Source organism: Metarhizium brunneum, chromosome 2 (genome assembly GCF_013426205.1).
Source record: "Metarhizium brunneum chromosome 2, complete sequence".
In the NCBI taxonomy this organism is placed as follows: domain Eukaryota; kingdom Fungi; phylum Ascomycota; class Sordariomycetes; order Hypocreales; family Clavicipitaceae; genus Metarhizium; species Metarhizium brunneum.
In genome coordinates, this window is record NC_089423.1 from 311,061 (window position 1) to 323,081 (window position 12,021).

Below are 12,021 nucleotides of genomic sequence, written 5' to 3' on the forward strand. Positions count from 1 at the left end.
TCTCCCGTCAAGTCTGTTAGCTTCTTTTTCTTTCAGGAACATGGGGCCCGAGCGTTTAACCAAGGGGCTCGCAGCGACATCAGAGGCCGTGCAACAGCCATTGAGCGCTTTGTCGACCAAGTCATTGGAGTTGCTAGATTCACTCCGAACCGACTATAGTAATCCAAACCGGATAAATGCGCAGCGGGCCTGGAAAGATCTCCACCGATGGCGCGAAAGAGAAATTTCCAGCGCACGTAACCATCATCTCGGAAAGGAGTGTCTCAGAATCCTAAGCCTAGACACGGTGGCCGCAAGAGCACGGATACACCCCAGCCCTCTTTTCCACGTCCTTGCCATTCTCAAAGACCATCTACAAGATATTCACGACGACTCGCGAGACCTCGTTGCAAATCCGACAGCTAACAGGGGGGGCTCGTCACTTTCCAAAGTTGCCAATTCCAGTCAAAAAGCGTCACAGCACCACACAAGACGTCAATCGGCGACCCCTTGGAAGATGATAAATTGTATCATGGATCAAATTTACGACATGTCTGATCTCTACCGGGACCTTGTCTTCAAACATCTCTATCCAGGCGCTAAAAAATATACTGCCGAGCTATTAGAATCCTCTATTTGCGCCATATTTCCCTATGTAAGACTCATTGTTATTTAAAACTTCAATGCCGCCAACCCGGTATCCCAAACCAGAGCGGCCGTGGCTATTTCGTCCTACCTTAAACACCTCTTGGCCCTTCAATCACCCATACGCAAAAGTCACAAGAGTATTCATGTCCGACGGTCCAAGTCGGATTCCAAAGGGCCACACGCCAGGCCTGTAATGAAAGTGGAATCAACTTCTGAGACTACAAATGCCACTGCCTGGCCAAGGTACGTATCAGTATTATACATTAATGTCCTCTCAACTCTCTGCTCTCGGTCTAATAAAGTGCAGGTTCGACAACCCCTGGTCCTCGTCCGGCAGTGACGGCTGTAAAGAGATTTACTTTTGCCCTCTCCCAGACTGTGAGCATCCACTAACGCTGTTTAACGGCAGGAACTCCTAGCAGAAGCATATGCAGAGCAATCACCCCGTGTCACCTTGCTAGGTATACGAATCTCCCTGCCACTCTAAAGAGCTAAAGAAATTCTTTTTTAAAGTAGAATTCTAAATACATATGTGGGAAATGCATAAAGGGACCTACTCGGCATTAAGTCTATATTACTTAACATAATGGTGTAAGTGGGAGCCCAGCCAGTCGCGCAAGTGCGTCCTGTGTCTGCAGCCCCTTTTTGCAAAGGGCGCGACCAAGTCCACGCAAGATGCCATCGTTTTAAACCATTATGCCCAACACTTTCGTACACTGGCTTCCTAATGCCAGGACGCCCTCCACTGTCTATCAGCAGCGTTAGAAGGGCACAATACAGCCTGGGCACCAAGCGTCCCGACATCACACGACAGAATTAGTTCTCAGCCGGGCTGTGATGTACAGATTGCATCTCTGCCAAAGACAATCGAGAGAACGCCACCGCCACAGGAGGCTTTAGAGGCAGCCAATAAACATCTAGCTTGCCCGTTCTACAAATGGGGACCGAGGAAATACCCTCGGTGTGAGAGTGTAGCTCTAACCAGTATACCTCTGCTAAAACATCACTTACAGGAGCATTACTGGTTAAGGCCCTACTGTAAGCGCTGCTTTAAACAATTCGACCACATGAAGGATCGAGACCAGCATATACAAGATTCCGGCTGCGCATTGGGGGATCGAAGAGTGATGGGCTTGGGGCTATATGACGATATTGACGAGGAAATACTTGAAAGGACGATTCAAATACCAGCCAGCCCGGGAATAACGGAAGAAGAGCAATGGAATATAATATTCGCCATTTTATTCCCGCAATGTCCGTTGCTTCGCAGCCCTTACTCCAGGCAGTCGTCTCTCAACGGATATCCTACGGCCTACAACTCTACACACCCTTTGCATAGATCCATGTCCGAGTCAAATGTTCCCAAGCCTTCACGATTAGGAGAGGCAGCCTTGTTAAATGGGTGCGTATCAGAATCTGACGGGAGCGATCCTCGGGCTACTACACTGGAGCTGGCCCCCGTCTCCTCCTTATAACACGGCTACTCGCAACACAAAGATTTTTTTGTACGTACTCCGCAGCTAAGGTAATGAGTTGAGTCGGAAAAAAGTTCATTATATAGACGGGAAAAGGGCAGCGATATCCTAGATACGCTTATTAAAATATATGTTATATTTTATACTTGACACGATGTAACAACCAGCTACCATCCTACAACACCAGTTGACCGCTCTACTGATTCGTCCAGTTAATCCGGAATCAATCCTTGCCCCTCAGGCTGGATTAAAGGCTGTTGCCAATTATCCTTCTGCTGTGGCGTCAAAGATTGTTTGATGCTGAATCCTGTCAGAGCTGAAGATCAGCTGCCAAGCCTCCAAACCATGTGGCCTCCTTGGCGCAAAGTTAAAAGAACTATAATCTCACCCACTTTTGACGGCACGCAAGTCCAGGCGACAAAACCAACTTTCGAGTGACTTCTAGCCTTCGGAGGAACTCATTATATAGCTACAGGTGCGGTCCGGCCGCAGTGATACATAAGATGAACAAGGAAAGCCAATATTTTTCGAAAGGTCGAGCCAAGAGGCGAACTGAGCGTAGCCTTAGGGAAGCCTATTTCTGCCACATAAATACATTAATACTAGATATATGGAGGAAATTCTAGAAATGTTTTCGGTCGGCGGACCTTTGAGTTACTGCATCTAACAAGAGCAGCCTGTCCTGACCTTGTACCAATTAGATTCTTCGCCGCTTTATATGCTACAGCTTTGAGGTTAGATTTCTTGCCAAGTATTTACTCCTTACTATAAAATATAGGATTAAGCTTATATACTTAAATTACGAAACAATAACGCTCCTTTATATTCTGTTAATAATTTTAAGAAATATTATATTAAGAATTTAATATAAAAATAAATAATTATATTATTCTAATATCCCTCTAAAAAAGGTAAAACTACTAATATAAATTTATTTAATAGTTTTACTTTTAATATTATTAGTTTTATTAAGCTTTTTTATAATTAATATAATAGCTTTTTTAGAGTTATATTTTAGTTTTATTTATTTAAAAGCTTTTTTTTTTAGGTTTTTTATAATTTTATTTTTTTTAATTTTTATTAAATTAGATTTTTTAGCTTTATAATAATTATTTTTTTATTATAAAAAGCTTTTAATTTAATATTAATTATAGTTATATTACCTTTTAAGCTTTATTAGCTTTAACCTTTAAAGATTATAATAAGTAACTTACTTATATTAGGCTTTATATTAGGTAGCTTAGTACTTTTAGAGCTTATATTATTATTAGTATATACTTTATATATAACAGTATATACATAATTATAATAAATATTAGTAAGTACTTATAAAAAATATATATATATAAAAGTAATAACTTATAATTAGTTATATTATTATAATAAGGTATTAATATTAAAAAAAATAATTTAAATAAAAAAAATTAACTTAAAATATAAGTAAAATTATATAAATATACTATATATATAAGTATTTTAGGTTTTTAATATAATTTAATATAAGTTATAAATATAAAATTATTATAATATATAAAATTTACTTTTATAATAATAATAGCTAAAATTATTATAAAATAATTTTAATTAATAATTATAATATAATATTAATTATATTAAAATAATTTACTTTTTTACTTTTTTATTATTTTTAGCTTAATATAACTTAATATTATTTTAAATTTTATATTTATATAATATTTATATTATATATATCCCTTTATAATAAGGGGGAAAATTATAATATAAAGCTACTTTTTATTAATTACTTTTATAATATTTTTTTTAATTTTTCCTTTTATTTTTTTTATTTATTTTTTTTATTATTTTATTTAGTTTTTTAATTTTTTTAATTTTTTTAGCTTTTAATAATATATTTTTTTTATTAATATTTTTTATAATAATAGCTTTTTTAATATTATTTTTTAAGCTTATTAGCTTTAATTCTTAAAATTATAATAGGTAATTTACTTATATTAAGCTTATTATTATAACCTAGTTATAAGCTGCAGTGTAAATTATAAGTTAAGCCGGCTATATAAGCTACCTAGTAGCTTAGGTATAATAAGTAATAAATTAATAATTAAAATAAGCTATTAATAAGAAAAAGTTTATTAATTATTTAATAAGCTTTAAATAAATTAATAATATATATATAATTATAATTTATTAGAATTTTAATAAATAAAAAATTAATTTTATAATATATAAAAACTCTTAAATTTACTTTATATATAAACTTTAATTTTTTAGCTTTTAATAATAATTATTATATTATTTTAAGCTTTATTTATTACTTTTTAACTTTAATTACTTAGTTATAATTTATAATTTATTATTAATATAATATTTAATTATTTAAATTAATATTTGATTAATTTGCTTTATAGTTAAATAAAATTATATATATAATACTAGTATTATATAAGCGTAAAATCTAAAATAATATTAGGTTATATTAGGCTAAAAATAATAAAAAACTAAAAAAATAAACTATTTATATATTATAATATATTAAATATATTAGTATAATTTATATTATATTATAGCTTATTAATTATAGCTATTTTATAATAGCCTTAGCTATTATTATATAATTAAACTTTATATATTATTATATAAACTTATTAACTTTTTAGCTATAACTTATATTAAGTTATATTAAAAACCTAAAATACCTATATATATAATATATTTATAAGATTTCTCTTATATTTTAAGTTAATTTTATATTTAAGTTATTCTTTTATTATTAAAACCCTATTATAATAATATAATAAATTATAAGTTACTACCCTTATATATATATATCTCTTATAAGTATTGTAACTGCTTACTTACTAATATTTATTATAGCTATTAATAACAATAAGATAACTAAGTATAATAAGAAGCCTAATATAAGTAGATTATTTATTATAACTTTTAAGAGTTAAAGCTAATAAAGCCTAATAAATAATATAGCTATTAATAAATTAAAAGCTTTTTATAATAAAAAAAATACTTATTTTAAAACTAAAAATTTTAATTTTATAAAAATTAAAAAAATTATAAAAATAATTAAGAATTTAAAAAAAAAATCTTTAAAAATATTAAATTAAAGTATAATATTAAAAAAACTATAAAATTAGCTATAAAAAAAGCTAATAAAACTAATAAAACTAAGGCTAAAAAAGCTAAAAAAGCTAAAAAAGCTTATAAGGCTAAAGCTACTAAATAAATTTATATTAGTAGTTTTACCTTTTCTAGAGGGAATTATAATAATTATTAATAAAAAATTTTTAATAAAATTAAGTATATAAGTAATTAAAATATTTAAAGTTTAATTACTTTAATAAATATAAAAATTAAAAAAATTAAGTTTTAATTTACTTAATTAATTTTATATAATAAATTATATAATTATTATAATTTTTTTTTATAAATAAATTTTAGCTTTTTAGCTTTTAATAATAATTATTATATTAATTTAAGTTTTATTTATAACTTTTTAACTTTAATTACTTAATTATAATTTATAATTTATTATTAATATAATATTTAATTACTTAAATTAATTATCTTAATTATTTTATTAATATAAACTATAACTAGTTTATCTTTTAGGAATTTTAGTTGTTATAAGATTACTAAAAAGCTATCTAGAAGTATCCACCCTAGACTTGTTCGCGTATTGGTAATCTAGCTGCTGTATAGTAAGTGGCTGTTAAGTAATTTAGTGGGGTATAATAAGAAATATCAGCTTTCTTACCTTTTTCTTAAGAAATTAAGTACTAATTCACCCCACCTTTTAACTCTCTATTGGTTGTATACCCCCCTGTGAGGTCACGGGTGGTTAATCAAACAGGGGTTATACTGTATATCCGGATGCGAGTGGGCTTGTATTAAAGGGACAAAGTTCTTGGCTCCAAGGGGGCACCATGTAACTAGTCAAAGACATGGCCGGTGCTAGTTCATCCCATATTAGATTAGCGACCGACGGACTGCCAGTCAACCTCTACTAAACGAGAATAAACAAGACAGCAAAGACCCTAGTGGCGGAGATGACCCAGGGACTTGCTGCCAGGATGCCAAAGTCTAGAGGGCCGTGCGGTCGACGGGCTGCCGGGGATGTCGGCCGTGATACCGTGACAGCACTAAACCGCAAGTTACCATCGCCAATTTTAGCCGGCGTTGCCGTCCGTACTTGACATTTGAAGGGAGGAAATAGTCGCTGCTTGTGCGGTGCAAGCAAGTGGATGGACATGAAGTATCATCTGGCGAGAAACAAGACTGAGACCTACGCCATATATTTTTGTCTTGAAAACCAATGCCACCTACCACCCATCAGACGTTCACGTATATGTTACGATCCATAAAAGTATCCCAACGTTCAAAAGGTCGCGTGTCCCGACGGCTCTCGTGAGTCGCGACCATTCACTCGACGACGGCATCACAGCTCGTGACGCGATTGAGGACGACAGTCAAATATTCGGCGATGATGAAGAGCATTTAGGCGACTGCCATGCCGACAAACACTGCATCAATTTCGACTGTATAACTCCCGGTCCGTACCCTGAGAGTATGGGCTTCGACCGGTATGGAGTTTGGTTGGATTGTGCACCTCGCGGCTTCTGCTGTCAATATCACGCAGCTGCCGGCTTGCGCTGTGAGTCGCGTCCCCGGTAATATTTCTATACAACCAGACTTGTCAAACTTGCACGACGTGTTTTCTGCGGGTAGGCGAGATCAAGGGACGGGATTGTGGCTAACATCCAACCACGGAACAGTCGTCATGCATTGCCGCAAGATGCGACGTCGCCAACGTAACCTGCATATGCCAGCACGGAGGATATACTTCTGCCATGGGGACATGCATGTTTCAATCATGTGGATTGTCGGATGCGCTCTGTAAGTGCTCGCCGAACCCCGTGTGTGCCGTTCACGAGCCAACGCTGCTTGCAGACTGCAACTAACGGCATCTTGTACGTAGTCTCGAGAAACTTGACGTCAACGCTGTGCAACGAACCCACCAGAGACAAGGGCCTCGAGTTTCGAGTCGTCAACTTTCTGCTGGGAAGCGTGGCCCTCGGACTAGTCGTCATGCGACTCTTTTTCAAAAAGTACCTCAGCACCAGCAAAAGACTCGGCCTGGACGACTGGACAATCGTGGCGGGCCTCATTCTAGGAGTCCCCAGCATCGTTATCCAGGTCTTTTTTCTGACTCCGACGGGGCTGGGGAGAGACATCTGGACGCTGGATATACCCACGTTGATCGCGTTCGGCCGCTACTTTTACGTCATGGAGATTCTGTACCTGACATTGATGATGCTGATCAAGGTGGCGCTGTCTCTGTTCTACCTCAGCATATTCCCGGGGACTGTCATTCGGCGCTTGCTGTGGGTGACTGTGGCATTCCACGTCGCTTGCGGACTGGCCTTTATCCTGAAAACCGTGCTGCAATGCACGCCGGTCGCGTACAACTGGGAAAAGTTCAACGGCGATGCTTCAACTACAGGCCATTGCGTCGATATCAATGCGTCGGGATGGGTGAATGGCGTGATTGGCGTCGTGGCGGATATTTGGCTCTTTGCCCTGCCGCTGACACAGCTCAAGAGGCTCACGCTGCATTGGAAAAAGAAGGTCGCCGCGGCTATCATGTTCTTGACCGGCGCAATGTAAGTGCTTGCCTTGTTGGGCCTCGGATCTTGAAGACATGGTTGACTAACTGCGTGACAAGAATTACCATTGTGTCCATGCTCCGGCTCAAGTCTCTGGTCCATTTTGCCAACTCGTACAACCCAACTTGGGATCAATGGAGTGTCGTCTTTTGGTCCACGATTGAGGTGTCGGTCGGGTTTATTTGCACTTGTCTGCCTGCCTTGCGCCTCATACTCATGCGCATGTACCCTCAGACATTCAAGTCGGATTCTTATGCATCTTCCTCTTTCACATCGAGAAATCTTTACAGGCGCAGTAGCATTTCACGGATTGTTGACGAGGGCTGTGAAAACGACTTGGTTGACTTGTCTCAGTCGAATTTGATACCGGCTCATCTACAGGATACTCTAAAGGATAATGAAGACGAGTCGGGGGCTAGGAGGGGCAAGATTCGGATACAATCTCTGCAGACCTTATCCCTTGATGAGAATATCATGGAAGGAACGGCGAGGGACCAAACGGCTGCAAGAAGGTCGTCTGCTAATAATTAGGGAAAAGGAGTAAAAGGAACCATGGACTGGGCGGCAACTATGGGTTTTTTCCCAGCTACCATTTTCTGCTTATGCAGCTGGCGTCTGGGCCAACACATTGGGACTGCTTGTTTTGCTTCATTGTATGCCCGTTAGAAGGATATATCTGCAGTTTATCAAGCCGCTATTCACGCGGTATTGGTTGGAAAATAGAGAAATTAGAAAGGGGAGCGTTTAAAAGCGGCAATAGTAACCCTTATAAATATGAAGTATCGTTTCGTTGATCGAGTAGCTACTTTATTGCTCGGCCCTTTGCACGTCGTGTGTCCACGGGAAATGTAGGGGGGTACAGCTGCTGTTTAATTACAGCGTGTTGCTTTTGTGACATTGTCCCTTTGGAAAAAAGAAAACAAAAAATACAGACCAACTTGAAAAGAAGAACCTTTAATTCAGTTTGGCTTCGGCTCAACCTCTTTACCCAACTATGAAGCCTTACCAACTGCTTGCTCTGCTTACAGCGCGTGCCATCTGTGCGCCTCAGACATAAGCCAGACTCCTGACGGATTTACCGATATCCTGAAGTCTGCTACGTCTCAAGCCGACCCGGCGCTCATTGGCAAGGCAGTCTTTGACAGTGTTGTTGAGCAGGCCGATCGCGCGAGGAGAGCCGCCATCAGGTGCCTGAATGTCCTCGGACGTCAGGCACCGCCATTGAATCCTCGCACAACCTCTGCCGCTGACGCAGCCAAGTTTAACAAAGCAGGTAGCAGCATGAAGGGAGACTTTCCCCGCGGCGACGCTCAACCTCCCTCTGAAATATTCAAGTCAGGATTCTACCAACAGGGCAACGACAGGAGCCTACATAATTATTTGAACTGTAGGGGAAACTTAGGTCTCGTGTCGCCCTTATGATCCCATGGCGCTGTGCAAAAGTATGTCTTGGGTCCGTCCGGTGCCAGCAATCAAAAGGGCTACGTGGACGTTGTAGCAGCGAAGGACGTTTCAAACGATTACTAAGTTCCCGGCACCTATGACTCGAAGAAAGATCAGGCAGTCTCCGGTAACTAGGAATTAGCGGCAGCAGGCTCTGTTCCAGGTTCGAGCATTTCTTATGCATACAAAGTTTCTCAGCTGATTGCTCACACGAATCTGGCAGATCTCCACACCCACCTTTATGCCCTACTTATTAGCGATTTACTCGGCCTCTAAGCAATTTGGCTCAAAGACAGTTGGGCTATAGCCCTACGTCTTAAATTATGGGTACCTAGTTTTACTGGCTGGCTTAATTGCCTGCTGTGACTGATAGTACGGACCCGCAAGCCTATTACTTGCCAAACAAAGATAGTATCAGGTTGGCTTGGCATTACACTATTCATGAATTATGCCTGCTTACAGCCCGTAAGCTGTGGCACGGGCATAGGATATGAGTAGTATAAAGCAAGAAATTATTAAATTAAAAGGCCACCTTTTCCTTTACCCTGTCCAAGGAAACTTCCTAAGGTGTAATATTCTGAAGTCTGTGGGCTAAATGTACAGGGGAGCTAGTCCTTGCATGAATTCTTGGAAGCCTTCCCCTTGTAGACCTCCAGAAAGACGCTCTTGTAACGCTCTTGGTATATTTCAACTTGTTCTGCAACAAACGTCGGAAAGTGGAAGTATTACGCATTATTTCTGACACCTGGCTATTATGCAAGGTACCAACTCCTGGCTATTAATTACTAGCTGTTAGCTGTAGCACTATGACTCGGCGACTAAGAAAATTCGTAATGCGCATAATTTAAGAATATACCTCAAGCCTGCTCTATAGCTGGAGATACCGCCGGAACTAGGTATAAGGCGAGAGAGAATCATGGATAGATTAATATTCAAGACGAGTATAAAAGTATACTATTCCCTTAACCTACTCTGTGTTAATAGTCCAGCAATCTATTACTTACTACTACTATCAGTATAAGTCAACTACTACTTTATATATTCTGCTACTTTTCCCTCTTTTCAATTTTCAACAAGATTTTCTCTATAAAGCTCGCTATACTCAGCCTCTTTCTAGCTGGATCGACCTTGGCCATGCCAGCTGCTGATCCGAATGAGGATCTAGAGTGCCCATCAAGTCCGCTGTCTGAAGCCAATAACACTTCTAGCCTAGAGGCACTTAAACAATTAAACGAAACATGCTATGAAGAGATATGGGCCGGATATGATGTTAAACGACTCGATATCGATATAAACCAGGAGGGCAAAGACGCTATTTGCAAAGATATATCTCAGGAGTATCTGAGGTGTCAGGGTGAAACCTGTGGTAAACAGGTGCTCAATTCGGGTAGCCAATGCCTAAGATATGCTTTGAAGTTCCCTCAACAGCCTCAAAAGAATACTAAACGGCCTAAAAAGGATACTGAACAGCCTCAAAAGGATACTGAACAGCCTCAAAAGGCTGCTGAAAAGTCTGCAGAAAAGTTTATAGACTTGTTTTCGAAGTGTTTTCAAAGAGGCGTGAATGGCACGGTTATTATCGAGGCCGCCTTCTCTGAGGCAGTTGGAAAGTTTAATTCCTGTCAGGAGAGCCGTACTAAGTGCGACTCTGAATTGCGCAGATCCGCAAACGCTTATCTGGACTCTAAGAATCTTAGCGACGATATAAATTGCCACCGTCATGTTTCGCAGTCTATCCAGGAGTGTAGAATCTTCCTGCTTTACAACAAGCCACTTGACGGATCAATTGAACAAGGCTTTCGGAATTGTGTCGATAACAGGATTGACGATCGCATGAAGGATAAGGAATGCAGCGTGGAAGGCCAAAACATTGAAGGGTAATTAAACCGCTATAGGCTGTAATAGCCTAAGTTACTTAGTTTATATCTGCATAAACGGGGCCCGTTACCACGCCGACCGTGTATAATAGATATAAAGGTTTAAGATACGCTATTGAAAGATACATTCTACTTTATAACAATAAAGGCAATTGCCACACGGGCCTGACTGTAAAGTGCGTTTTTCAAGGTCTTTGAGAGATGTAGGACGTTTTCAAGCAGATATGGATTCCAGTCACGATCAATGCAAACCCGGAACATAGCACGCCTCATAAAGTTGGGCGTCTCTGAAGCGCGCTCACCGAGGTGAATAGCCCTGCCCGACTTCAGTAGGGGCTTCTATTTTGGATAAAACGAAAAGAACTATCGTTTGTATGCGAGGCAACACGGAGCGGCAAGAATATTTTACAGGAATCAGCATGGTTTAGGATGCACTAATAAGCCGTAGGTGATTGCTCTTTCGCTGTTAGAATATTTGACATGTATTATTAAATGAAAGATGTCAAGGTACTATTATAGTTTCTGGACAGTCACACCGCAGAGGTATATAACCGAGAATAAACGTGGTTGGCTACAAAATGAGCGGCTACTAACAAAAGGTCACATTAGTTGAGTTTATAGCAGCAATTTGCGTAGTGGAAAATGATGATAATTCAAGAGGCTTCTTAGGGCCTCAATTGATGGCTTTGTGTTGATGATGACGATAGAATTGAGTTTATTGATGAAACATGGGGCAAATTTGACCCCTTTTATATCCGGTCGGGACCCCTGACGATGACCCTACAAATCGCCGCACAGATGGGCGTGTATTCGGTGCTACCTAGATCTAACTATCTAGGCGGTTGACAAAAAATACAAGCATAATGAGTTCAACCTCCAGTCTGTGGACGTTGGTATTCGACCGTTCGCGGCGTTGATTGACGCCAAAGAGGTCGAATACGT

The 12,021-nt window shown here is 38.6% G+C and overlaps 2 protein-coding genes across 2 annotated transcripts; both read left to right on the plus strand.

The window, feature by feature from the left end:
* Positions 1 to 6,678: 6,678 nt before the first annotated feature.
* G6M90_00g030720 (uncharacterized protein) lies at positions 6,679 to 8,290 on the plus strand (the record flags this gene model as incomplete). The annotated part of the gene is made up of 4 exons (XM_066130070.1): positions 6,679 to 6,747; positions 6,869 to 6,989; positions 7,072 to 7,756; positions 7,819 to 8,290. 4 exons carry the CDS (start codon positions 6,679 to 6,681, stop codon positions 8,288 to 8,290), a joined length of 1,347 nt encoding a protein of 448 aa, XP_065986309.1.
* Positions 8,291 to 10,336: 2,046 nt separating this feature from the next.
* G6M90_00g030730 (uncharacterized protein) lies at positions 10,337 to 11,083 on the plus strand (the record flags this gene model as incomplete). Its single annotated transcript, XM_066130071.1, has 1 exon — positions 10,337 to 11,083. The coding sequence occupies one exon, from the start codon at positions 10,337 to 10,339 to the stop codon at positions 11,081 to 11,083; it is 747 nt and encodes a 248-aa protein (XP_065986556.1).
* Positions 11,084 to 12,021: the final 938 nt, after the last annotated feature.